The sequence below is a fragment of the Macrotis lagotis genome, chromosome 2, assembly GCF_037893015.1.
Source record: "Macrotis lagotis isolate mMagLag1 chromosome 2, bilby.v1.9.chrom.fasta, whole genome shotgun sequence".
Lineage (NCBI taxonomy): Eukaryota > Metazoa > Chordata > Mammalia > Peramelemorphia > Peramelidae > Macrotis > Macrotis lagotis.
Window position 1 is genome coordinate 101,216,429 of NC_133659.1, and position 27,611 is coordinate 101,244,039.

The window sequence follows — 27,611 nt, forward strand, 5'->3', positions numbered from 1 at the left end:
GGTGGGCTAGTTTTGGGGTGCTCCGGGTTGGGTCAGGCCCTGGCCTGTTGTCCAGTCCTCCTTTCCCCTTGGCCTGCTCAAGTTGTTAGAACTAGTGGTCTCCAGCAGAGGGCCAGGCCCAGCCCATTGGCCTGGGACAAAAAGGGGGTTGGTGGGGAGAGGTTTTCAATGCAGTGAGAACTAGGAGCTGATGCCAGATGCTCGGCTGCAGCCAGCCCAGCCGGCCGGCTGCCTCCTCTCCTCTGGGGCACAGGACCCCTTGCCTGGGCCAGCTCCTCTCTCGGATCTCTCACCATGCTCTGGCTGTGGCTCCTGGTCTTCTTCCTGGCTGCTGTGTCCACTGCTGGGCTCCAGGGCATCCCTGGGGTTACCCTACACTCTAGCAGGAGCCTCACCACCCTGGAGGAGGAGCAGGTACGGACCAAGAGGGGAACGGAAGATGAGGAGTCTAAGGGGTTGCAGCAGTACATGCCTGAGCAGTGGGCTGAATATCCTCGGCCCATCCACCCTGCTGGTCTACAGCCCACCAACTCCCTGGTGCCTACGAGCCCCAACCCAGACCAAGAGGGTGGTACCCTGGGAAGCGGGCAGGAGCCCTATGGCAACCTGACAGGCACCCCTGGGCAGAGGCTGCAGATTCAGAACCCCCTCTACCCGGTGACGGAGAGCTCCTACAGTGCCTATGCTGTCATGTTCTTGGCCCTGGTGGTGTTTGCTGTGGGCATCGTTGGCAACCTGTCAGTCATGTGCATTGTGTGGCATAGCTACTACCTGAAGAGCGCCTGGAATTCCATCCTGGCAAGCCTCGCTCTCTGGGACTTCTTGGTTCTCTTCTTCTGCCTGCCTGTTGTCATCTTCAATGAGATCACCAAGCAGAGGCTGCTGGGTGATGTCTCCTGCCGGGCTGTGCCCTTCATGGAGGTGAGGTGCCCCGCTGCTTGCCCTTGCTGTGCCCTCAGCATGGTTATCCTCAGACAGAGCTGAGGTTGGGGTGGCAATCCAGTGGGTGATTTGGGGGAAGGAGAGAGAAGTAGATGGGCAAACTAGTAGGGACCCAAGGCAGCATGAAAGAATACACAGAGCTCCAGATATCTGGGCTCAAAATTCTAGGCTGACACTTGCAAGCCATGTGTGACCCTGGGAAAGTCATTTCCCTCATTTAAAATGGTGTTGATAATACCTGGACTATCTCCCTTGTAGGACTGTAGGATTGGAAGTGCTTTGCAAAATTTAAAGTGCTAAATACATGTGTTGTTTTTGCGATGAGTTGGAAACATTCAAGGATGAGGGAGGATATGTCTAAGTTTGATCATTTCCAGCAAAGTAACTTTCACTAAAATCAAAGGATCAATCACCCCAACTCCAGGTCTGTGTTTCTGGCTTCTGATTCTCCTGGATGCTCATCTATCAAAATGAGAAGGGCTGGGGAAGGTTTTCAGGCTCACTATTCAGGGGTTTAGTGGGTCTGAAAATTGTTTTGAAAAGCTGTCCTACCACAGTTTTTTAACTAATTTTCCAGACCCTAAAATTTATTAGTTTTCAGTGAATCAGATGATCAGATTTATCCTCAGAGGATAAATGTAAGTTAGATATGGGTCCCATTTTCTGCTCGTTGGTGGCTCTCTTCCTCCTTTAGGAAATGGAATGATGTTGTTGGTGGTGGTAGTGGTAGTAGTAATGATAGTGGTGGTGATTTCTCTTGGTGTTCCTGGAGGGTACTAGGAATTGATGGTGATAAGATGCCTGATAGTAGCAGCTCAGAGTCCAGTCTCAGCTTTCTTTCCTTGTCTGATGCAGACTTGAACAGTTTCCTTCCCTTCTCAGTTCCTCACAGTTCTATAGTATTGTAATACTCAGGAGTCAGTATTATTGCAATGACAAATATAATCTCATTTGATCCACATCATAACCTTGTGAGGTGGGTGGTATTATGTCCATTTTTACAGTTGAGGAAACAGAAGCAAACATAGATTAAGTGACTAATCCAGGATCATATGGTGAGTGTCTGAGGTTGGATTTTTTTCTTTTTCCAATTATATGTAATGATAATTTTCAACATTCATTTTTGCAAAGTTTTCTGCGTCCCACCCTTCCCTTCCCCTACCCTAGGATAACAAGATCGTACATGTACAATAGTGTTATACATATTTCCATTTAATCACATTGTGAGAGAAGAATCAGACCAAAAAAGGGAAAAACTACAAGAATGAAAAAAAAAAACAAATTTTAAAAAATATAAAGCATTTGCTTCAGTCTACATTCAGATTCCCTAGTTCTTTCTTTGGATGTTGATGGCATTTTTTATTATCTCAGGTTTTTGATCACTGTATTGCTGAGAAGAGCTAAGTTTATCATAGTTGATCATTGCAGTGATATTGCTGAGGTTGGTTTTGAATTCAGTTCTTTCTAACTCCAAACTCAGAACTCTGTCCATTGTGTCACCAGCTATATCAACATTTATTTTCACATTACTACAATACTCTTGTAAAAGTAACCATAGAGAAAGTTCAAGAAAAATAAAGTGAGAGAAAAAGAAAAAAATGTACTTCGGTTTGTGTTCAGAAACCATCAGCTTTGTCTTTGGGATGGATCAAATTCTTTATCATAAGACCAAGACCATCAAAAGAAGTTGCTTCAATATATTTTTTTAGCCCACAGTTGCTATTTTTATCTGTATTTCCCTCCATTCTATTCCTCCCTTTTCCCATTTATTCTAGTCTCTCTCTCTCTCTCTCTCTCTCTTTTCACCTTGTCCTCCTCAAAGGTGTGTTGTATCTGACTACCCTCTCCCATGATCTTCTCTCTCCTACTACCTACAACCTCCTCCCCTTCCCCTGTCCCCTTTCTCCCATCCCTTTCCTCTCCTTTTCCCTCTAGGACAAAAATAGATTTCTAGAGTCTATTGAGTGTCACCAGCTATATCTAAATAAGCACATATAATTTTTGCAGGGAGGCATAGACAAAAAGAAAAAATTAACCAACCCCTGCTCTCAAAGACCTTACATTCTACTGGACTTCCCACAGATCCTGGGAGTCTTGTCCTGGCTCTGCCACTGTTTATGTGAACCAGGGTAGACATTTCACTTCCCTGGGCTTCAGTTTCCTCACTTAAGAAATGAAGGGATTGGAACAGATGCAAAGGTTTCTTCTAACTCTACCATTGGGTGATTTTTAAGTTCTAACCTTCTTCTGGGAGATTTCAGATGCAGAAATGATTGAATCAAAACACCACATAAAAGACCCCAGTAAACATTTGTGAGACAGGGTGAGGCCAAAGTCACACTCTGATTTTATTATTATCTAGAAATCTGACATGTACAAACAAGCTCCAGAAAGCTGTTGAGGACGGAGGTCTTGTAGTGAATTTGGTCCTTCTGCCCAGGAGTTTCCTCCAGGAGGAGATAGTGCTGAAAGCTGTGTACAGGTTAGTGGATCTCATGACCTGGGAAATGATTTGGAAAACTATGACAGATCTATATTTGGACAGAATCAAAGAATTTTCAGGACCTGAAAACCTTCCTGAGCCTTTTTCATTTTGATAGCTCAGTGTCCAAGAGAACCGGAAGCCAGAAACACAGACCCAGAGGTGGGGTGATCCTTCTATTTAAGTGAAAGTTACTCACTAGCTGGAAGCCTAATTTCTTTTCTAAGCTATGCCTAGGTTTTTCTGTTTGTTTGTTTTCCCCTATCCCTACCCTTTCACTGAGTTAGTGACAATTTGAGTGGCTGGTTAACTGGAGAACCCAGGTCTGTTTGGCTCAAGAGAAATCCTGTGTAGAGAGAGGCTGGGGAATGGACAAAATGCCCTCTCTAGGCCTGTTTCATCTGGACGTGACTCCTAAGACTGGAGTTGGGATAGATGAGATAGAGTAGATTGGGGTTAGTGGAAAGAACCATGTGTGTCTAAGTCAGATGTGACTCCAGAGGCTGGAAATAACCTGTATTTGTGTGTGTGTGTGTGTGGGGTGTCGGTGTGTAAGTTGGATGTGACTCCTAAGGCTGGAGTCAGGATACATGAGATAGAGTAGATTGGGATTAGTGGAAAGAACCATGTGTGTGTAATACAGACAGAGGGAGAGAGAGACAGAGGCAGAGACAGAGAAAAAGAGACAGAGACAGAGAGGGAAAGAGAAAAGAGGAGAGGAGGGGAAAGGAGGAGAGAGGAGAGAAGGGAATGGGAAAAAGAGAAGAGAGAAAGGAGAAAGGGAGGGAGAGAGAAAGGTAGAAGAGAGGAAAAAGGAAGAGAGACTAGAGCTATTTTTCTGAACCCAGATGCTTGTCAGTATCTTAAGCCTGTGCCCCAAAGTGAGACGGGGGTGGGGGGCAGGGGCTGTCCAGAGTTCACAAAGGATGCTTACTAACTTGGGGGGTATATTGCAGGGGCTAATAAGCTGGTAATTGTATTTTCTCTTCTAGAGGACAAGGAATTTGGACTGGAGGGGGCTCTGTACACAATCCCTGAGTGTGTCCGGACATTATTTGATAGCTCTGGACAGTTATTCTCCTTCCTTTGTGCTCCGATGTGGCTTTTCTCCCCCTGCTGCTTCTGGCCTCTTCCTCTTGGCACCCAAGTCTGTTTTCCTGGGCACTCAATAGCATGATGGGAACAAGAAGCAGGCTTGGTTGGAGGGGGGCTCTGCTTCCCCTCAGGGCCGGATTCTGACATTTTCAGGGGTGCTGGGGGAAGGAGGGGAGGGTGTGTGTACCAGTTGTTTGTCCATCCGCAGACCATGTTGTTCCCATTGGCAACTAGAACCCTCAAGACAGACTGCTCTGTCCTCACGGTTGGGGGGAAGGGCAAGGCATACTACAACCTCGATAATCACTTATTGAGTATCTACTGTTTGCAGAACTCTGTGCTGGCTTCTAGGGGAGATACAGTCCAGTGTCCAGCCTGCATGATCATGGAGCTAGGCCTAGAAGGACCTCAGTGGCCAGCTAGTCCAATGTCCTCATTTTGCAGATGAGGAAACTGAGACCCACTGAGGATAAATGACCTGCTCAAGGTCACAGAAGTGATAACACCAGGGGTAGGATCAGAACCCAGGTCCCCTGACTTCAGAGACAGTGCCTTTTCTCCTGTATCAAGTACAGTCTGGACAGAATTGCAGAATTTTAGAGGTGAAGAGTTGTTTTATGTTATTTTATTTGAATATGTCTTATTTCTTTGGAATAATGACAATATAGAGTGACTTTAGCCCCACCTTGTCTCTTGAAAATTCTCACCACTGTCTATACTGGGGTTTTGTGCTGAAGTTACTCAATCCAACCCATGTCCCCCTCCTCAAATGCCCTCTAAAATACCCCCTGCCAAGTGGTGACATCATCCAATCTTTGCTTGATGTCCTCCAATGAAAGGGAGCTCACCACCACCACTCAAGGCAACCCTTTAGTTCGCTTTTCCTGTTTACTTTGCTACACTCATCCCTCCTAGTTCCATCATAATGTTGTAATAAAGACTATTCTACAAGTGCACTAGAATCATGATCATCATCACTGATGCAAAATTATGTCATTGGAGATGGTCATTATTGTTCCTGGTGGTAGGGGGAGGGGAAGAGGCAGGGACTCTGAAGACCCACACCCGGGGTATTTCTAGGTTCCTTATAATCTTTCCCAGTAACCAAACCAAGGATTTCCTCTCCTAGGCCCAGTTGCATCCACCTCTGGTCTCAGCCAACACTATGCCTCTGTTCCCGCTCTCCTGTCTCATTGCTTGGTCCTCACTCTGCTCTTTCCCGCTCTCTGTCTTCAGGTATCCTCCCTGGGAGTCACGACCTTCAGCCTTTGTGCTTTGGGTATTGACCGCTTCCACGCAGCTACCAGTCCTCTGCCCAAGGTCCGACCCATCGAGCCGTGCCAGTCAATTGTGGCCAAGCTGGCGGTCATCTGGGTGGGTTCCATGACATTGGCCGTGCCCGAGGTCCTGTTATGGCAGCTGGCGCAGGAGCCCTCCCTCACAACAGGTGCCCTGGTGGACTCATGTATCATGAAACCCTCACCCGGCCTGCCAGAGTCCCTCTACTCCCTGGTGATGACGTACCAGAATGCTCGCATGTGGTGGTATTTTGGCTGTTACTTCTGCCTGCCCATCCTCTTCACTGTCACCTGCCAGTTGGTGACCAGGAGGATCCGGAGCACCCCGGGGAAGAAGGTAGAGTGCCGTGCCAACAAACACGGGCAGTGTGAGAAGCAGCTGAACAGCACCGTGGTAGGCCTGACCGTGGTCTATGGCCTCTGTACCCTGCCAGAAAATGTTTGCAACATTGTGGTGGCTTATCTCTCCACGGAGCTGTCCCGGCAGACCCTGGATCTCCTCAGCCTCATCAACCAGTTCTCCATCTTCTTCAAAGGCTCGGTCACCCCCATTCTCCTCTTGTGTCTCTGTAAGCCCTTAGGCCAGGCTTTCTTGGACTGCTGTTGCTGCTGCTGTGATGAGTGTGGGGCGGACGAAGCAGCCTCTGCTGATGGCTCGGACAGCAAGCTCAAGACCGAGATGTCCTCCTCCATCTACTTCCACAAGCCCAGGGAGTCGCCCCCTCTCCTGGGCCTGGGCACTCCCTGCTGAGTTCTGGCTGGGGTTGGGGGGTCACGGAAGGTGGGACACTCCAGACCAGGGGTGCATTCAGTTTTTTCTTCCCATCTTATCATCTATAGATGGACTTTATCCTAGAGAGGTTTGGGGATGTCCCAGACTCCTTCCCCAACAATGGCCCTCCTGGCCAGTTCTCCCCCCTCAATACTGCCCCAGGGTGGAGATCACTCAGCTTTGCAGTCTGGGTTGGTGGTAGACCTACCCCTAAAATCCTTAGCCCCACTCTTAGCCTCCACCCAGCGGAAGCTAGAGTACCCCTGCTGGCCCTATCCCAATTCTGTCCCCCAACTTTCCCTAGACCTGTCTTCAGGATCCTTTTCTGCCCCCAGGTTAGCCCTACTTTTTCTCTTGCCAAAACATGTACATTCACCTACCCAGTGTTCCCTACATTCAGAAAAAAGGGGGCTCCATTTGGGCTAGCCCCATTTGGCAGGGGCTGAGTGATCCCAGGGGTTTTGAGCGCCTCCATCTAGACAGGAGATCTCTAAGCTCTGGATGCCCCCCCCCCCCCTCTTCTTTCTTCCTTTCTCGTCCCTTTTCTTCCTAGGGTGGCCCTGGCACCATCTGGTTCCAATCCCCCTGCCAAATTCTGACCTGTAGAAGAACTAAGAAACCAATAAATTAGCTAGAACTACCCCCTGGCCCTGGTTGTGCTTTCCATGGTGCCCTGCCCTGGCAATGTCCAGTTTTCCTTGCTCAGCCTCCCTCACCCTGGGTTGGATGGGATCCTACATGTTCACCTCAGGGTGTTTGCCATTCCGGACACCACTGATCTCCAAGGAGGAGTTATTGCTTTCTCTATGGAAAGAGACTAAGGCCTAGTCTGGAAGTTTCCTCCCTATCTTTGGCCTGGAGAGCAGAGATGCTAAGAGGTCCAAGCCATCTCTTACCATGCCAGGCTCCCCTGCCCACGGGTCCTTCTTCTGCAAACAGATCCTCCTCTCTCTTTCCAAACTTGGGACTTCCAAACCCATGGCTCTATCTAGACCTTTCTCAGAATGGGGTGTTTTGCCCATTTGTCTTGCCTTCCCCTACCTTGAACCCAGTTAGACTACTGCCACTGATGGGGATGAGACCCCAGAAGAGCTAATTGCTGAAGCTAGTTAGGCCTGTAATCTTCGTCCTACATCTCCACTGACTAATTCCATTTATAGGATTCTTTTGAAAGTGATATAGTGGAAACAGAGTACAGGTTCTGGAGTCAGAGGACCCAGGTTCAAATCCTGTCTCTGTCACTTGGTACCTGTGTGATGATCTCAGGTTAATCACTTGACTTTTTCTGGGCTTTGATATCTCCAAAATAAGGGGGTTGGACTAGACTCTATGGCCCTTGAGATCCTTTTCAGGCCTGGGTTTTTGATCCTCAAGACCCTCTCCTCTGCTTTCACCCTTAAATTGGGCCCTATATCAAATCCACCCTCCGCCTTGGTTCATTTCCCAGAAGACTGGGGCAGGGGAGGAAGGGAAATGGCCACTGAGGTCAGGATTGACCAAGCTTTCTTAGAATTTTCCTGCTCCCCAGATCGACATCGGCTCTCTGAACCCCTTCTTTGAGGCTCCCAGCCCATCCCCAGAAATGTCATAAAAGAAAATCGTAGGAGCTGCATCATAGTTGGGAGGCCAGGCCAGAGGGTCTCTAGTTGACCTCCCCTTCCCCTCCCCACCCCCTACTTCTCCAAGGAATCTTAGCTGCCTTGTTTGCTTTCCCTGGCATCCACCCCCGGGACCGGGTGACGCCGCCAAGAGAGGGAGGCAGTTGCTAGGTGACAGCCTGCCATGTGCCCGCCCTTTGTGCTGGGGAATGACACCCACCACTTTCTTGCAGACCTGTTGCCACGGTGACCAAAGCCCCCAGCTTTGTTTAGAGAAACTTAAGATGGGATAGGGGGGTGGTAGCGGGAGGTGGTCAGGCTGGTGGGAGGACTTGCCCAAGCAGAGATTCCTTCCTGAAGCTATGGGATGTTTCCCTCTTCAGCCTCCCAGGAGGCTTCTTCCCAATCTCAGATCTCATCAGGGGACCAACTTCATCTGTTTGCGAAGCAGGGGGGTAGAAATGAGGGTCCAGAGAGGTGGGAATCGGGGGAGCCTGGAAAGAACAGTGCCCTTTGGTCTAGGTGCCCTACTTGCTGGCCAACTCAGAGCAGAAGGGGGTGAGAGGTGCTGCCTTCTCTGCCCCCCAGCTCTGCCTACGTGAGCAGCTTGCAGAATTAGCCAGCCAGGAGCTTGGGAAAGAAGCTGCTGTCCTTCTTGGCCCAGGCCAGCTGGGCAAACAATGTGGAGCTTGTTGCTTTGGGATCCGGTTTGCTGCGAGGTCCAGGGTTTGGTGGTGGGGAGAGGAGGAGGGGTAGGTCCCAGCAGTTGTAAGAGCTGGGGGGGAGACACGAGGCGGGAACACTTGGGAACAGGGCTGGGAAGGACGGGGCTGGCAAGGTCCTGCCCTCCCAGCCTGCTCTGGGCAGTGGGTTTGAGTGGCTGCCCGTGCCAGGCAGAGGGGGGAAGCCCTGGGCTGGCCCACCCCTCTCCTGGCTCCCTCATTTGCTCGGGGGCAGCTTTGGAGGCTTCAGCTCCACCAGGGTTTTCCCCATCCTGTCCCCGGGCTTGACATAATTCTGAAAGCCCACAGGCAGATTTGCATGCTATTTGCATACACAGCTGGGCACACTGGCCGGTCTGTTCTAGGACAGTTTTCTAGTTCACATTGAACTGCTTGGGGCTCCTGGTTCCTCCTCCTTTATTTTCCTCTACATTCTTACTTTCTAATTTGGACAAGACGTTGGAACTTTCTGGACCTCAGTTTCCTAGTCTGTAAAATAGGGATAACATCCCTTGCAGCTCCAAGGCTTGTGTTGAGTAGGGAGGTGAGACTAGACTAGGAATACCAGGTCTGTGTGTGGGTGCAAGGGGAGAGGATGCCCTAGAAGCTGAAGTGTGGCAGGCTCTCTGTTAAGGGAGCCCTCCTTTGATCCCCACAAGTACCCTGACAGAGGCTATTGTTATCGTCATTTTACAGCTGGGGAAATTGAGGCAGAGGTCAAGCGACTTGTCCAGGGTCACACTGCTGGCATGGGAGACTTTTAAAACACAAGTTCTTCCCAGTTCAGGCCCAGCACTCTCCAGTGCACCATTTGCTGCCTCTAACTCATTTCTCAGGCAGGTATGGTTGCAACAGGCCTGGAGAGAGGTATTCTACCTATCTCCCAAAGAAAACTGGGCTCTTGCAACTACCCCTCCCCCCATCTGTTTTTCTAAGGTGCACAGGGAAAAAGAAGGTCATGGGGGCTAACTAGGTAAAAATAGGTCATGATGGCCTCATTTTTATAAATAACCACCAAAGGAAGGGTGAGCATAAAAGGGTGTGTGTGTGTGTATCAGCGTAGGGAGAGGGGGTTGGCCAAGCTTTGCCCAGAAAGGCTAAATAGGCATAAAGCTGGCCCCAGAGGAGGGCAAAGGATGACAGGGAACCCCTTGGGAGACCTAACAGGGTTGCTGTTCGGAGGGGAGTTGACTCTGAGGTCTGGGGGGAGGAGGGGCTATCATTTCCAGTCCATGGTCCTAAGGCAGCTCAAGAGCCTCCCTTGGTTGAGGAGGTGGGGTTTGGCCCTGGAGCAGGGGAGGGCAGGTAAGCATTGCTCTGACAAGATGAAGCTTGCAACCATGAGCTCCTCTTCTCCAAACAGCCCCATCTTCTAGGCAGCCACCCAAGCAGTTCACATCTCACTGTCACAAAAGCATTGCCAGCCAGGTCATCGAACCAGAGCCAGCAGGGCCTGCGAGGCTGAGGACCTTGATCCCACACACTGCTCTTCCCCCTCAGACCTGGTCAGAAGGAGAATCCTAGGTGCTCCCGAGCACCAAGAGGATGTTGGGGGCTGGTTGTTGCCTGGGTCTAGGCATGTCTATTGTGTTCCAATTGACCTGTGTGGGTCTGCCTGACTACACAGCATAACTAGAAAAATAACCGGCAGTAAAAACCGCCCCAACACAAAATTGTTAATTTATTCTTGTTATTATTAGGAGGCCAAAAAAAAATTGTACAGTTACAAGAGTCATTTTCCAACAGAAGGAATCCAATATGAGCCTGAAAGTGTTGTAAAAAAAGGGAAGATAAATGCCACTTTACAATTCATTAAATAAAAACAAAACAAACCCCAAAGAACCAAAATCCCCCATGCTGAGCTCTCTCCTTGTGCAAGTCTGCAAAATAAGAACAGAAAGGGAGGCGGGCGAGAGCTGGGGAGCCCAGGTAGGAGTCAGGGCACAGGCCGTGGGGGCTGGCCAAGCTGTCCCTTCTGGAGTAAAGACCCGGGTCAGGCAGGAGAGGGGCTGGGGAGGAAGCTTAAAGGAGGATGCTGGCATCTTGTCCCCTCTGCCGGATTGATGATCTTTGGCAACTGGTTTGTGCCTGTTATCCCCTCCCTACCCAGAGGGGAGAAGTCAGGGGGATCCTACAAGGTTGGCAGCAGAGGGGCACAGGATGGCTACCAGTGCCAGGGCCAGGGTCCAGCCCCAGGACATCAGCCTCTTCCCTATTTTCCAAGCCTTATGCTCCCCCTCTCCTAGAGTTTTTCTTCCTCCCAAAAGATTTTTGCCCTCTCCTAACCCCCTACTGGCCCTGGCATAGTCATATGGTTGATTTTAGTCGTTGCTTAAATTAAAAAATTAAAATATATATACATATATATACTGTACACACAGGACAGTAACTGAACAGTGTTGGGATGGGCAGAGTGGGGATGGAGTGGTGGTGCAAGGTCAGGAAGATGGACGTGGGGATTAGGTAGAAAGGGAACAAAGGTCAGAGGAGAGGGAAAGAAGTTAGCGGGTCCAGGTGGGACCAGTATTCTTTACAATAAAAACAGGAGTTCAGACCTCAGCAGAACAGGACTCTGGGTCCCTAGAGAGTCCCCCCCCCCAACACACTGAGGGGGCAGGAGGAAGGGGGACAGTAGGGACCAGTGAGGAATGCGGCTTCAGGTTTGGATGATGGCGGTCCCTGGTCCAGGGGAAAGGGATGGACCGCTGTCTCAGCTTCTCCGTGACTTTGAATGTTGGATAAGCCACTGTAGGGTGATGTCTGTGGGAGGAAGAAGACTCATCAGGTAAGAGCAAAAGACTGGAGGGGGTTTGGGGGAGACAGGACCCAACTCAAGGGAAGGTGAGGGATGATTCCTAAAATAGAGCTGTCAGACAGTGAATGGAGGTCACCCTCTGACCTCCTGGTAATGAAAAGTATCTGCCATGCCCAGAAAGGAGAATGCCATAGACTTTTTAGAAGAGAAAGGGGGAAGTGAAAGTCTGATGGGAGTAAAAAAATTAGAGGTGCTCAATGTGGGGCTGGAGGCAGGCAGGTTCTTGTGGTTCAGGCCCCCTCCCCAAAGTGGTTTCCTTTCCTGTTTGGTTCTCATGAATAGTAATCTTCTGGATTCCCACCCCCCACCCCACCCCCACCTCATACTAGCCCCAGCCTCAAATCTACACACCGATGTTATCCTTTTCTTTGCAGGAGATAGAATAGCAGCAGATCTCTCGGTCCTGGATAGCGGACAAATTCCTAGGGGTGGGAAATAACAGGCTTTTTTCAGACTAGAGGGTCCATCCCGACAGAAGGAGAAGGGATGGGGTCAAGGTTAGGGGAACATGGACTCTGGGCAATAGTGAGGTCTTTCAAAAAAGCAGCATCGGCTGCCACCCTGTGGCAGAATCAGGGCACTGGAACAGAAAGTGATGCCCAGGAAGCCGGTTTCCTGAGAAAATACAGGGGGCATTTTGGATGAAGAGCTAGGAGGAGATAGAAAGAGGCATCAGAGAGGAGTGCTGGGAAAAGCAAAGGCCACTATCTCTCACTGTTGGGGTGACAATTTGCCCTTCCTGGGTCTCAATGATCTTCAAAAGCTCTGCCAATGAGCTACTTCAATGAATTTCAGAAATTAAGCATTGGGGTTTTTCCTGGAGAAACAAGGATTTTTTTTAACATCTGAATTTTTACATCTGAAATAACAGAAGCCCCCAGATATTATGGACTTTAATTTAATGGTCTTCTTCCATCAATATGAAGCTGTGAAGCCAGTGCTTAAGAAAGTTGAGGAGGAGCAGCTAGGTGGTACAGTGGATAAACACTGGCCCTGGAGTCACGAGGACTTGGGTTCAAATTCAGTTTCAGACACTTAATAATTATCTAGCTGTGTGGCCTTGGGCAAGCCACTTAACCCCATTGCCTAGCAAAAAGCTTTAAAAAAAAGTTGAGGAAAGAAAACAAAAGAGCTGGGGGTGAGGAGAGGGACACATCTTCCTGACCCCCCCCAGGACCAGTCTCAGCCTCCTGGGTCTCGCTCAGCTGGGGTCCTCCTCAGTCCTGGCTGGGCTCTCTGATCCTTTCCTGCTCCAATAAGAGACCCTCAGCTATAAAAGAGGATGAGCCACACTCACATTTTTTCAATTAGCTCCTTCTCATCCAGAGCGCCAGGGAGGTCTCGCTTGTTTCCCAGGACTAGGACCTAGGGTGGAGAAACCAGGGAAAGGGAGTGGGGGTCTGGGTTAGCATCTATCTCCCAAGGGGAAGGAACCTGGCTGACCCCAGAGTGAAGAGGCTTCGACAGGAAGAGCCTTTGCCTCCTTCTTCCCATAAGATCCAGACTCGAGCCCCTCCCTCTAATTCCAGCTCAGTGGTCCTGGCCCCACCCCTCCTTCCATCCCCCTACCTAGCCTTGTTGTTGTCTACTGTTCTCTCCCCACTCTCCCCTTTCCCTGCTCCAGCCTCCCCATCTTCTGTCTCCAGCCTTGGTTCACTGACCGGGATTCCCTGCAGCTGAGGCTTGTCCAATAGATTGTGTAGTTCATTTTTGGAGGCCTCAATCTTCTCCTGGTCAGCAGCATCTACCATGTACCTGTGCAGATGAAGGGAAATGGTGATTTAAAACCATGTATAGGCTGAAACATGTATAGGCTAAAGATCAAAAAAAGGCAGGACCTGAGATCAAGGGAGTCTAAAAGCTGTGAGGACCCTTGGAGTCCTACAACCCTCTTATGATGAAGAGGGAACTCTGGTCAAGGTATCATAAACTCAGGTCCAAGGGGGGCAGAGGGAGGGGGGGGGGTGGCTCCCTGGGCTTAGCCATAGCTTGAACACTGCATCTGACTTGGCCCCCCATAAAGGAGCAAGAAATTTACCCTTGTCCTGCCCTTGTCTGAAGTATGAAGAGGTTCCTGTGAAGGGCCAGTGAAGCTCTTGGACCCTGATACTTACACAATGGCGCTCACTCCACGGCAGTATCGCTCCCACATACTACGGAAACGGGGCTGACCTCCAATGTCCCAGAGCTGGGGATGAGGGGAAAAGAGCAGAAGGGCTCAGGGCCAGGAAGTCTGCCTGCCTGCCCACACCCCAGCCCTGTTGGTCCATGGTGCTGTCCCTACAAACACTCTCACCCCCAAGGCCTCTCTTCCACGTCTTCCCTCCAGCCTCCATACCCTCTAAGGTATTTCTCTATAGTGATATTTAGCATCCTAAATGAATCCAAGAGCATTTATTGCACATTTAGGGTGTGTGCTGGGGACACAGACAAAGGCTGTCCTGTTCTCAAGGTGCTCATTCCATTCTAATGGAAGAGATGCCATGCTCTGAAAGTGGATGGAAGCAGATTCCCTCATCACTATCTTCTCACTAGCCTCCAGGCTCCACCAGGGCAGGAGCCAGATGGTAACTCAGCTTCATAACCTTCCTGCACTAAGGGGCACTCATTCTCCCCCTTCTTTGTATGCCCTCAGGCTGTAGGGTTCCTGACAGGACCCGAAAGGAATGGAGGATTCTCCTGCTGCGGTCCCCTTCCTGAGTCAGGTTCTGGCCTTCTCCCCCCTCACCTTGATAGTCACGTTCCCTTTGGTGATTTTGCGCATGTTGAAGCCCACAGTTGGGATCATGTCTTCATTGAACTGTCCTGACTGGAAGAAGAGCCAGAATTAGAGGGATCCCCCATGAACACAGTGCAAAGAAAGTCAGGATGATGAATGCTAGGCTTCTCCTGGTTGAAGGCAAGCCCACATGTTCTCATTTGTCCTTTGTCCTTGGAATGGAGTTGTGCCTAAAACAACCCAGGGGCCTGGTCCACATTTAAACCTCTTCAAGGAAAGAAAGAACACAACTTCCATCAGGCAACAACCTTGCTGTTTCTTCACACTGGATGGTCAGGAAATTTCCAGAGTTTTAGTAATTACCATTTATGAACTGTTTTAGTTAATTATGCCATTTCTTTTTTATTTTAAATCTCTACATCCATATTCATTAGTAAACTACATCTAGTTTTCTTTCTCTGCTTTATCCTTCTTTAGTTGCACTTCTTTGTAAAGTGCTTTCCTCACAACAACTTTTATACAGTTATTATTCCCATTTTACAAATAAGGAAACAGACTCAAAAGTTAGAAACTTGACTATTAATATCTGAATGTTAAAGTCCATCTATGTCCTCTGATATGCTGTCTCTATTTCATAAAATAAAAATAGAAACCCTTCTCCATCTTTAGTCCTCAATGGGACTGTCTAGTCACTTCTTAGCATCAGCATGGTTGAGAGCTTTAGACATACCATTCAAGTTATGCCTCAGCCTATTCCTTTCTAGGGAAAAGTTCAGCATACTCTGGATTATCCACAGGTAGTGTAGAAGGTCCATGGGGAATGTGGGGGTGCCAGGGGGGCTCTTCCTGTGTTCCTAAAATATGTCTGGATTGCATCATTCCATCATCAAGGAACATGGACCAATTTTCATGCAAACCTGAGTCAAACTAACACTGGGAGAGGAATTGTGCCACGTTCAGATCATAGGATGCTCCAAAAACAAATAAATTTCCCCCCTCTTTTTTGTGGATAGCTTTTATTTTTATATAGCCCTGATTTCCAAATCTTTCTCTGATTTTTGCCACATCTAACATTTTGGTTTACCCGTGTTATGATGAGTCATTTCCATTCACTTGGATACCTGAGTTTGCTGTGATTCCACTTCTGTCACCTATTTGTAAACTGTTTCATCATTTCTATTTCTCCACCTCTGGATATCTCCAAGATCGCGTTGGTTTGATATTGTTCAGTCATTTTCACTTGATTCTGACTGTGACCCCATTTGGGATTTTCTTGGCAGAGATACTAATTAGTTTAACATTTCCTTCTCCAGCTCATTTTACAGAGGAGGAAATGGGGACCAACCGGGTGAAGTGACTTGCCTGGGGTCAAACAGTAAGTGTCTGAGGTCACTTATCTATCCGCTGAGCCACTTAGCTGCCCCAGGTGATTGTCAACCCCTAAAGATCCAAGGACTGATGGAGTAGTCTCCCATAGTGGAAAACATCTGAGTTTGGAGACATTTGCTCAAATCTTAGTTTTGCTATTTATAGGACTTGGTCAGTACCCTGTTCTGTGTCTGTTTCATTTATAACAGGGTTGTCCTGTTGTTTTTTTAAGTTTTTATCGAAACAAGAGACTATTTTGATTTCCCATTTTAGTGAGAGCTCTGTGGTAGTTTGGCTTCGTTTACTAAAGCATTGTGACTCCATAGAGAGTCACATAAAAATTACACTGCATGGCTGGCAGGTCGAATTTTGGACAACAACGATCTATAAAATGAAGGCAATGGGCTAAAAGTTCTCTAAGGTTTATTCTGCCCCTATATCTGATTCTCTAATCCTTGAAGCTGGTGACTGTGGAAAATGAATTTACTTTTCTGAGCCTCAGGATCCTCTTATGCTGCTTGAAGGGATTGGTCTAGATGGTCTTTGATGGCCCTTCCCCTCTAGACTTGTGATCCTCTGACTACAAGAAGGCCACAGGTCTCAAAAAAAAAAAAAAGATAGGACCAAGTGAAGTAGAAAAGGACTTCCCAGTTCACACAAGGGCCAGCTCTAGTTAGATTTTAGGAGCAGCAGCCTAGGCAACAATACTGCTTATCACTTGTGTGTAATTAATTGGTACTGAGGCCTTGAAGCCAAGAATGGATGGTCACCTGGTGGGTGGGTTTCTGACCTCCAAATCACCCAAAATCCAGAGAACCCAAAGGTTCAGGCTCCCTCACTGCAATATCCCCTCCTGGGTTTTTTTTTTTCCCAGGACATGACTGTGCCTGACACTAGGCAGGCAGGTCAAGTATTGGGATGGTAAATAGCACAGAACCTTCTCCATCTCCAGGTGTCCATTCACATTCAAATTATCATAGATATAAACTGAAAGGGACCTGAGAGATCACACAGTTCAGCTTCTGAGAGCAGTCCACTTGTCTAATATCACACTGAAGTAGGAGTGATAGAGTAGAAATCCAGGTCTTTTGAGACTTCAGATTCAGGGCACTTTCCACTGTACCACACTGTCTTTAAAGTGATTTGTTCTCTTCTATCCTTCTTCCTTTTCCATCTGCATGAGGCTCCTATAATACTCGAGTGTGATGAAATGCTCCACTGACTCTTGGTGTGTATGTCTTATCTGTCCCTATACTTCTATATGTAGACCATACAGCTCCTACTGGGGCTAGGCAGGTTGGCCAGAGAGAACACAACAGTGGCAGAAGCTTAATAATCTGAATTTGCTTCAGGAGAGATGGCAGCAACTGCTCTTCAGTGGGTTCAGGCCAAGCCCCAGAAGCCAGATTCACCAGGCACATGACATAACCTCTTCCTCCTTCCTACAAAGTGAATTTGGCAGGGCACTACAATGATGAAATGATCCCAGATGTAGAGCTGGAAGGACCTCTGAGATCTAATCTAATCCCTCCAAGAAGAAAGTGAGAAAGCTGCTGAGTTTAAGTGCTTTACAAATATTGCCTCGTTTGGTCTTAACAACAATCCTCAGAAGTAGTACCATGAAATTTTCTATTTTACTGGAGAGGAAACAGAGGCAGAAGGCCATTTCCTTAGGAATACCCAGCTAGGAAAGTCTGAGGCAGCATTTGAACTCAGGATATTCTAACTTTAGGATATTCTAACTATATGTTTCTCCACTAAGACCCAGAGATGTTAAGTGACTTCCCAAGGTCACAGGAAACATGGTGTATAAAAACCCAGGATTCAAACCCTAGGGACTTCAAAACCAGTGGGTCCCCCCTGCCAACTACCACATTTCACTCCCTAACATTAGCTTCTAATCCTCAATTTTGGGTATTCTGGCATCATCACCACAACTCACTTTCAGATTCAGGAGACACTTTGTCTACAAAATTCTTGGAGGTGGGTCACTACAGTTGGTTGTTGTTCAATTGTGTCTAACTCTTCTTGACCTCATTTGGGATTTTCTTGGCAAAGATACTGGGGTAGTTTGCCCTTTCCTTCTCCAGATCATTTTATAGATAAGAAAACTGAGGTCACCAGGATTAAGTGACTTGCACAGGGTCACACAGCTAATACGTGTCTGAGACTGGATTTGAACTCAGGAAGATGAGTCTTCCTGACTCCAGGTCCAGCTGTGCCACCTAGCTGCCCCCACTAATTATTACTCTACCCATTTTACAGAGGAAGAAGCTGAGCAAAATGAAATGACTCCGCTAAAGTTACAAAGTATCAGAGGCCCGGGCTTTCCACTACACTCTCAAGGCTCTCAGTGATCTGTTCAGTTTACCTTCCTTCTTTTAAACTCCTACACAGCTCTCTTTGTAAAACCTGACAAGCCAAAGGATGGGGCATCCAAGCCAGACCGTACAAAAAATAAGCTAACAACAACAAAAAGAAGGCTCCCTGGATGGCTGGCGGGGAGGGGGCCCTTTAAAGGAGAGACTGAGCTGAAGCTGGGAGGAAGGCACACTCCCAGAGGGTTTGAACGTGGCCATTTTCCTTCCCTGACAGGGGTCTGGCTCTTCCCCCAACACTTTCCAAGTCCCTTGGGCCATGTTAAGGCTAAAGTAGGGGATCTCAATACATCCTACAGTGAGAATGGATGGCCAAGGTAGCTGGGGAGCAGGATGAAAGCTTGGAGGTTGCTGAGTCCAACCCAGAGCTTTGTCCAAGGTCCCTCTGAGCCAGGACACAATCTCAAGTGCAGAGGTCAAGTTTGCCTTTGATGGCCTCCTCTAACTCAGTACACCCAGGCCCAATAAGATCCAGGGCAGAAACTTTCCCAATGGGGATCAAGACAAAGGAAATCCTAGGCCCATAACCTTGGGTCTGGGCCATCAGAGGTCCCCTAATACAGCAACTTCCTTATTTTTTGGATAAGGAAACTCAAGATCAGAAAAGGGGAAGTGATTTTCCTGAGGTCACAAAGTGAGTAAAAGAGCCTTTGCACCAAATTCTAACCTAGGGACTGCTAGGTCTTATACAAGTTAAGAAGACCAAAGTTCAAATCTTGTGTGACCCTAAGCAAGTCACTTGACCCCAGTTTCCTCATTCTATAAATATAAAAATAGTACCTTCTTCATAGAGTGGTTAAGACTACATAGAGTACCAAAAGGCTGCATGAGACAGGGGCAAGTAGGTGGCACAGTGGATAGAGCATTAGCCTGGAGCCAGGAGGACCAGAGTTCAAATCTAGACCCAGACAATTAACACTTACTTAGCTGTGTGACCTTGGGCAAATCACCTAACCCCTCACTGCAAAACAACAACACAAAAACAAGACTATGTGAGATGGAATGCACAAAGGCTTTGCAGAGGTTACCATGCTGTGTAAATATGACCACCACAGTTAATTCAGGCTAAAGGAACCCAAAAAAAGTCATTGACCTTTAGGAGGTTTTACAAAAAACTTTACAAAGAACTAAGAGAAAGCCCCAACTGTGAACCCTGTGACACTGTGATGATGCTCAAGGAACTTCCGTCTGAGGGGTTTTAGTTGCACAGTCCTAATGTGAAGGGGCTGGACTATGTGATCAAGAAGGGACCTCCTGCTTCTACCATTCTGGGGGAGTCTGAGTTTCAGTTCTGTCGATATAAAAACAGGAAGTGCTCCTGTCTCCTAAGAAGTGAGGAGATAAACCCTGAAAGGAAAAGGCCCCCTCCCATCTTCCAAGGAAAGTGAACAAGAATGCAGCAGAATAAGGATATTGGGGGAAAGGGGAATTCTGGGAGAATTGGCAGAAAACACTCCCTCCTCCTGCTCCATTAATAGGGATGGGAGCTAAGCCATAAGGCAGCTGGTAGCACTGGGCCTCCAGTCAAGAAGACCTGTGTTCAAATCTATCATCAGATGCTTCCAAGCTCTGGGACCCTAGCTAGGCAAGTCTCTTAAACCTCTTTGTCTTAGTTACTTGATAATTGCTCATTGTCATCCCCTAAGCTCCTGACTCAGCTTCTGACTCTTCAACTCCTCATTTTGCTGCTGTAAATAGAGGCAGGGACAACAACTTCAGCTGTACCCGTCTCTGTGCGGTTGGCCTTCCTCTGAAGGCCACTCCCTCACTCCCAGGTCATCCCCAATTCAAGTTCTCCTCCCAGCCCTCTGGGGCACAGACAGTAGACAGAAATGTCTTGGAGACAAACGGGGAAAGTTAGGAGGTCACCGGATGCTTTTTAGGACTTCCCTTCAAAGATGGCCCCTTAATCTGCCCTTTCCTCCTGGGTTCTGCACTGCTTGAAATGAGTACAAGAGGACTGGGCAGGCGGCAGCCCGGCGCCTTGGGGGTCCCCAGGAGCATCTGGGCTGGATCCCGGATAGCGGCCCTCCATCACTGGGTGTGGCACCGGCCGGAGGAGGCCCTGTAGCAGCCGCTTATCGGGGCCACGGTGGGGGGGCCGTGGGCGGCTCCTGTCCCATCCCGGGCCGGTGCTCCAGAGGTGGGGGCGGCGATGCCCACCGGGACGGGGCACCTCTAGATCTGCAGATCCCTCCCTTTCCAGGAACATGGCCCGGGCCGCTCCCTCGGGGGCCGCACAAGGGATGCTGGGTAGCGCCCGGCTCTGCCCCCCGCCCGGAGCGCCCACTGCTGCCCGGCTCTGCCCCCCACCCGGGGCGCCCACTGCTGCCCGGCTCTGCCCCCCGCCCGGGGCGCCCACTGCTGCCCGGCTCTGCCCCCCGCCCGGGGCGCCCACTGCTGCCCGGCTCTGCCCCCCGCCCGGGGCGCCCACTGCTGCCCGGCTCTGCCCCCCGCCCGGGCGGCCCCCTCCCCCTCGGGCCGCCCTTCCTCTTCCGGCTGGGAGGGGCCCCCGCGGGGCTCCGCCGGACCCCCCCCCCCGGGCCGCTTTCGCCGCGTCATGCCCCCTCCCCGCAGCCCCGTACCGCGATCACGTTGACGAAGGTGGTCTTGCCCGAGTACTGCAGCCCCACCAGCGTCAGCTCCATCTCCTCCTTCCAGAACAGCGCCTTGAACCAGTCCAGCAGCTTGTTGAACAAAGCGATCATGGTGGCGGCCGCGGGCCCCGCCCGCACGCCCGCCCCTGCGCCGCGCTCCGCGCCGGGCCCCAGCCCCGCTCCGGGCCCCGGCCCCGCTCCGGGCCCCGGCCCCGCTCCGGGCCCCGGCCCCGCGCCGGGCCCCAGCCCCGCGCCGGGCCGCCCGCCGCGGCCCCCCGGCGGCTCGGCTGCAGCCCCCGCTCCGGCCCGCCCGGCAGGCCGCCCGCCCGGCAGTCCGCGGAGGAGGCGGCGGCCCGGAGCCCGGCCGGCCTGCGGCGCCCGCCCGCCCCGCCGCCCCTGCCCGCCCGCCCGCGGCCCGGGAGCCGCCCGCACGCCCGCCCGAGCAGCCGCGGCCGCAGCAGCAGAGGCAGAGGAGCCGCCGCGTCCGGCCGCCCCGCCCGCTCCGCCCGCCGCGCCCCGCCCGCCGCTGGGTGTGGCTCCGGGGCCCGCCCCGCCGCCGCGCTGGGCCCGCCCCGCCCCGCCCCGCCCGCTCCCCTCCCCCGCCCTCCTCCCCTTTTCTGCCCTGGTTGCTCTGCGCTCCTTCCCCATCATCCCTCCTCCCTTTGCTCTCTTCCTCCCCTGCTCCTCCCATCCTCCCTCCCATCCCCTCTTCCCCCTTTCCTGTCCTCCTCCCCGACGCTCTTTTCTCCCTCCTCCCTCCTTTCCTGTCTGTCCTCCCTATCCTTCTTCTTTTCTCCTATTCTTCCTCTCCTTTCCCTCTTTCTGCTCTCCTTCCCTCCCATCCTTCCTCCTGTCCCTCCTCCCCCTTTCTGGTCCTCCATAGTCTTCCTTTCCTTCCATCCCTTCCCCTCCCCTTTCCTGCCCCCCTCCCGGACGCTCTTCTTTTCTCCCTCCTTCCTCTCACTCCTCCTCCCTCCTTTCCTATCCCCCATATTCTTCTTTTCTCCTATCTCTTCTCCTATCCTTCCCTCCTATTCTCTCTCCCATCCCTCCTACCCCTTTCTTATCCTCCCTCCGACTCTCCTTTTCTGCCATCCCTTCTCCTCCTTCCACTTTCCTTTCCTCCCATCCCTCCACCTCTTCCTCCTTCTCCCCTTCTCCTCCCCTCCCTGCCCTCCACACAACCCCAGCCTTGGGCCTGAGCCCCAGGTAAAGGGAGAGGGAGAGAGAGAGAGAGAGAGAGAGAGAGAGAGAGAGAGAGAGAGAGAGAGAGAAACAGTGTATGTCAACTGGGGATAAAGGTGGGCAGCTGGGGGAAGTCAACACTACCTTCACCTGGCATCTATCTCCTTCATGCTAGTTTCCAGTCCCTGCAAATAATCATCACTGACCTTTTGACCCTCTCTTTCATTGGCATCTTTGCTATGAGACATTTGTGTGTGTGTGTGTGTGTGTGTGTGTTTAGGTTTTTTTGCAAGGCAAATGGGGTTAAGTGGCTTGCCCAAGGCCACACAGCTAGGTAATTATTAAGTGTCTGAGACCAGACTTGAACCCAGGTACTCCTGACTCCAAGGCCGGTGCTTTATCCACTGCACCACCTAGCCACCCCTGCTGTGATACATTTTGTCTACTTGTATGAAAACTCAATAGATGCTTTCAAGACTGTGAGCCCCTGTCTCATATTCTATTGGCACACAGTAGGAACTTTAATAAAGGTTTGTTGTTTTAATTAATAGATAACATTTTAAAGTTTGCAAGGCCAAAGGGGATTAAGAATTAATTAGTACTTTTGCACAGATAAAACCACTGTAACCAAGATCAAAAGAAATGTAATATATTGAGAAACAATTTTTACAAGTATTTCTGACAACTCATTTCTAAAATATACAGAGAACTGAGTCAAATTTTCAAAAGAAAAAAGTCATTCCCCAATTGACAAATGGTCAAAGGATATTATACAAAGGTAATTTACAGCTGAGGAAATCAAAGCTATTCATAATTATATGAAAAATTGCTCTAAATCATTACTTGTTAGAGAAATGCAAATTAAAGCTTCTCTGAGGTACCACCTCACACCTCTCAGACTTGCCAATATGACCAGAAAGGACAATGATCTTTGTTCTGCTCATCTCACTCAGCATCAGTTTATGCAAATCCCTCCAGGCTTCCCTGAATTCCCATCCCTCCTGGTTTCTAATAGAACAATAGTGTTCCATCACGTACATATACCACAGTTTATTAAGACATTCCCTAACTGAAGGACATTTACTTGATTTCCAATTCTTTGCTACCACAAACACAGCTGCTATGAATATTTTTGTACAAGTGATGTTTTTTACCCCTTTTCATAATCTTTTCAGGGTAAGATCCAGTAGTGGCATTGCTGGATCAAAGGATATGCACATTTTTGTTGCCCTTCGGGTGTAATTCCAAATTGCTCTCCAGAAAGGTTGGATGAGTTCACAGCTTCACCAACAATGTATTAGTGTCCCAGATTTCCCACAACCCTAGGTAATTATTAAGTGTCTGAGGCCAAATTTGAACCCAGGTACTCCTGACTCCAGGGCCAGTGCTTTATCCACTACACCTCACCACCTAGCCGCCCTACATTCAATTTAGATCAATGTATAACATGGAAAGATTGTGAAGATTAACCAACTGCCTTCTGTTGGGGGGAGCGAAGGAAGATTTGGGGAAAATTATAAAACTCAAAATAAATAAAATTTTTTAAAAAAAAGAATTAATTAAAAAAAACCAAAAAAAAAAAGAATTAATAATCTCTAACCCTTCTAGGGTTGTTTTGAAGACAAAATGAAATAATTCATAAACTTCTTTGCAAAGCAGTATAAAAGTGCTGTCACCATTCCTATGATTATTAGTTGAGATAATTAATCTACATCTGTGCCAGGCACAGGCAGGGCCTTTTTTTTTTGGCAAGGCAATGGGATTAAGTGACTTGAGCAAGGTCACTTAGCTAAGTAAGCCTGGAGTGAGACTGGATTCAAACTCAGCCCCTCCTGACTTCAAGGCTGGTGATCCATCTACTGCTCCACCCAGCTGCCCCATGGGTAGGAACTTTAATTACAATAATACTCTTATTTTATAGATGAAGAAACTGAGGTCAGAAAGGCTACATGCTTAGCTCTAGCTGTATAATAAGTATCTGAGGTTAACCTTGCGCTCTGGTCTTTCTGACATTGAGTCCTATACTCTGTGTGACACCATGGGGTGTGTGTGTGTGTGTGTGTGTGTGTGTGTGTGTGTGTGTGTGTGTGTGTTTGTGTGTGCGCAGAGAAAAGATTGAGGTAAAAAAGGGGTAAGGTGTGACAGCTAGGTGGTGCAGTGAACAGAGCACTGGCCCTTGAGTCAGGAGGACCTGAGTTCAAATGTGACCTCAGACACTTAATAATTGCTTAGCTGTGTGACCTTGGACAAGTTACTTAACCCCATTTGCCTTGCAAAAAGGAAAAAAAAGGGGGGTGAGGAGAGGAGGGCAAGAATTTTCCAGTCCCCTTAATCACACAAAAACCATTTGTTATGTTTGTTATGTTTGTTATGTTTCCCTTACCCATGCCCCGGGGAAGGGTAGCCAAAGCTCTTCTTGCCATCTTATGTGGCCTTACTGAGTCACATCTGAGAATGTTGACAAAATGAGCTCACTTGATCCGATGATGCCTGAGGTCAGCCTTGCAGTGAAGCTTCAGAGTGTTAATGTGTGTGAGCAGCTGGGGGGTGGGGAGAGGAGGAATAGTGGGGAAAAGGCAACATTGGCATAGTACACTGGAAGGAGACTTGAATTTGGAGTCACTGAGCCTGGGTTTGATCTTGGGAGTCTCCTTCCTCCCTGTGTGGTCTTACGCATTATCTCTCTGGGTCTCAATTTCCCCATCTGTAAAATGAAACAGTAGGGCTAGATTTGCAGGGTCCCTTCCAGGCCTACAGATATAAGGAAATTGGGTTTGGGAGAGGCAGAGAGGAAAGTAGGCACCCTTGGTAACTGGAAGTCATGATGGGAATGGGTCTTTCTGAGAAGAGAATCACAGGACATAAGTTGCCACCAGATTCTAAGCCCCAGTTGTACAAATTGTACTCAGAGGCAACAAATAGCCTCATTTTGGTCTTTTATTTCCTCACCTCTCCTTCCTGTGTCCTACAGAGGCAACCCACTTCTGTTAAGAAAGATTCAGGCCTGAACAGAGTCGTTATGGTTAATATGATTCTTACTACTGTCCCTGTGGTTTAAAAAAAAAAAGGAGGGGGGTGGTCCAGCTGATGAGAATTTCTAACAGGGGATTTCCAGGGAAGAAGGCTTGTTTTAGGGGAAGGAAAAGGTTTGTCTGTTTGGTTAAGAAATAAACAGTTTCCATCATGAGATACCCAGGCTGTAAATAGGCCTGGCCAGCCAACCGTTACAGCCCCCAAAATAGTCCTATGGATGGGCACCTTTTTTCCAGTCAAGTTAGACATTTGCTGGGTGAGCCTGCATCTTTCTGGGCTGTCTGAACCACTCTAGTCCCATGCTTTGATTGCCTTTCTGGGCTGTGTATTTAAAGAGAGTTCCTGGGAAGTGTTTCTTGGGCCAAGGTAGGAGGTTTTAGTCTTAAGCTGTATGTTGTCTGCTGACTCAAAATCTATTAGGCCTTTTCTAAAAAAGATCTTCATTTGCCTAGAACAAAAATCAGACCTCCCTCAAAATTTTTTATTTTGGCTAAAATGAAGTGAAATAACAGAACCTCAGTAGAATCTTCTGAAACTCTTAGCTGTCTTGGTTTCTGCCCCTTCTTAACCCTTCCCCTTCCCCTAGGAAACCACAGCAGCTAAAAAAGAATTCGACCCATCTTCCTGATTAAGCCAGATTGAGTTTTGGAACTTGAATGACATTGGTGATAATCTTGGGCAACTCTCTCATTTTACATCAGGAAACAGAGTCTAGAGCCATGGGGATTTTGTCCAAGGTCACAGACTTGTAAGGACCAAATCAAAGATTTAAGCCTATGTCTCCTGACTGGATTCAGATGACCTTGGAAACTTGAAGTACCTGCTTTGAAGAAGTCAGTAATGTTTATGCTGCAATGATCTTGTCTATACCTCTCTCCACTCCCTTACTAGCCATCCCTTTTTTACTTGTTCTGATCCCTAAGCTTTGAGAAATTCAAGTTGCTTAAGTGAAATTCAGTTTTTGGAGACTTTCTGGAAATTAAGAGTGGTTATATCTCCTCTCTGATTTAATTTTCCTTCCCAAAAGGAAGTGAGGAAGGGTAGCACCCACTAGCCTTTCCAGAGATGGGAGCAAGAAGTGATAGGGAACAAAAGAGGGGGCAAGGGATAGAGAGGTCATATATGGAGCATCCAGGTGCCTCCTGTTCCAGTACCACTTGCTTCATGTGGAAGAAAAAATAGCTCCAAATGGGAGAAAGTATCCTGTACTAGAGACTTCAAATAGAGGAGCTGGCAAACCAATGAGATAATCGTCCTCTTGTTCTCCCTTCCTCTCTTCCCCTTTCCTATTACTCAGCTCTACTCCACCTCATCACTGTCCTCTGCTCCTGACGGGAAGGTGGGATCATGAATCCCAAACCCCCGTCTAATGACAGATCTGTGGTCAGACTTCTCTTCACTTCTCACCTGGGACTTCTGCCCCTTCCCCTAGGTTGGGTTGTTGTTCTTCTTTCCTTCTTAAGAGGACCAATGACATCATAGGGTGATATCTTCCCTTGAGTCAGAAGAGGACTTAAGTGAGGCAGGGTCGTGTAAAGTTATCAGCCTCACTCTATTCTAGAGTCATAGAAGTCCAATGGCAAGACAAAAGACAAGACAACTGGGGATGGCCCCAATACTCTGGATGACCTTGGCATCTTTGACATCTGACCAAGCTCTAAGCCCCCTACAGCACCTACTTCAGCCATCTTCATGGCCATTGGAACAAATTTTTCTCATCTGCCCATTCCACAGAGAAAAGGGCTCGGCAAGCCCTCACACCAGAGCTGCTTCTCTTTCAACCTTCCCCACACCCATTTTTCAATTTTTTATGTTCTATCTTCTCTCATTAGATTGTAAGCTTCTTGAGGGCAAGGACTTGCTTTTTTTTTTTTTGTACTTATATTCTCAGCACTTAACTCAAGGTCTGGTTCACAGCAGACACTGAAAAAAATGTTTATTGGTGGACAATTTACACTTAAGGTTCACAAAATACTTACCTCACAACCTTATAGGAAGGAAGTGGTACATGAGTTTTTGAATCTCATTTCGCAAATGAAGCAATGAATACTGAATGACTTGTCTATGATCATTCAGTGATTGTAAGGTTTGAATGAGGTTTTTCAACTCTATCCCTTTCTCCTCTATACTATAGTATCCTCCCAGAAAGTCATCTATTCTCAGAAAAGAATTATCCCCTGACTTTGGGGGGGGGAGAGGGGGAAGGGTAGGTCAAGAAAATTCTCAGGCACCAGAATTCTACTTCTTCCATATAGATAAACCCTGGGACCTTTAGAGATCCAATTTATTTCTTGGAGAATGATAAGCCCTGTAGGAATAGACTTGAGAAGAAAGGTGGGGAAGAGCTGTGCTGAATACTGAGGGCTTTTTCTTCCACCTGGTAAGTTGGATTGGTTTGAGAATTAAGGCCTTGAAGGAAGTCAAGTTCGATGTCTAGTCCACTAGAGTTGCAGCAAAGAGATGCATAGGAAACTCAGGTGACTAGAGCAGAGGTACTACCAGGTCCATGGATTGCCTATTGGTGGCACTCTTGGGCCTGGATACCTCTATCCTAAAAATGAACACCCTTGGTGACCCAAATGCAGACCGGCATAAATCCATCCCCTC

General features: G+C 48.7%; 2 protein-coding genes across 3 annotated transcripts; one reads left to right on the forward strand and one right to left on the reverse strand.

Moving 5' to 3' along the window:
- The first annotated feature begins 275 nt into the window (after window positions 1-275).
- GPR37L1 (G protein-coupled receptor 37 like 1) lies at window positions 276-7,547 on the forward strand. Its single transcript, XM_074220408.1, has 2 exons — window positions 276-921; window positions 5,756-7,547. The coding sequence occupies exons 1-2, from the start codon at window positions 295-297 to the stop codon at window positions 6,566-6,568; spliced, it is 1,440 nt and encodes a 479-aa protein (XP_074076509.1). The 5' UTR covers window positions 276-294; the 3' UTR covers window positions 6,569-7,547.
- Window positions 7,548-9,107: 1,560 nt separating this feature from the next.
- On the reverse strand, window positions 9,108-20,942 carry ARL8A (ARF like GTPase 8A). Of its 2 annotated transcripts, XM_074222372.1 has the most exons (7): window positions 20,775-20,938; window positions 14,453-14,533; window positions 13,839-13,912; window positions 13,386-13,479; window positions 13,022-13,089; window positions 12,076-12,146; window positions 9,108-11,669 (listed from the first exon to the last, which is right to left on the reverse strand). In XM_074222372.1, the coding sequence occupies exons 1-7, from the start codon at window positions 20,895-20,897 to the stop codon at window positions 11,620-11,622; spliced, it is 561 nt and encodes a 186-aa protein (XP_074078473.1). In that variant the 5' UTR covers window positions 20,898-20,938; the 3' UTR covers window positions 9,108-11,619. The 2 variants fall into 2 exon arrangements, with proteins under 2 accessions (XP_074078473.1, XP_074078474.1); XM_074222373.1 differs by lacking the exons at window positions 9,108-11,669; window positions 13,022-13,089 and having other exon boundaries at window positions 12,081-12,146; window positions 20,775-20,942.
- Window positions 20,943-27,611: the final 6,669 nt, after the last annotated feature.

Bases quoted from the DNA above. Each gene is read 5' to 3' on its own strand.
- GPR37L1 (XM_074220408.1), top strand. From the start codon at position 295: ATGCTCTGGCTGTGGCTCCTGGTCTTCTTCCTGGCTGCTGTGTCCACT. The intron at 922-5,755 runs GTGAGGTGCCCC...CTCTGTCTTCAG, and splicing joins GGGCTGTGCCCTTCATGGAG to GTATCCTCCCTGGGAGTCAC.
- ARL8A (XM_074222372.1), bottom strand. From the start codon at position 20,897: ATGATCGCTTTGTTCAACAAGCTGCTGGACTGGTTCAAGGCGCTGTTC. The intron at 14,534-20,774 runs GTACGGGGCTGC...CTCTTCTTCCAG, and splicing joins CCTTCGTCAACGTGATCGCG to TCAGGACAGTTCAATGAAGA. The intron at 13,913-14,452 runs GTGAGGGGGGAG...CCTCATCCCCAG, and splicing joins AAGGGAACGTGACTATCAAG to CTCTGGGACATTGGAGGTCA.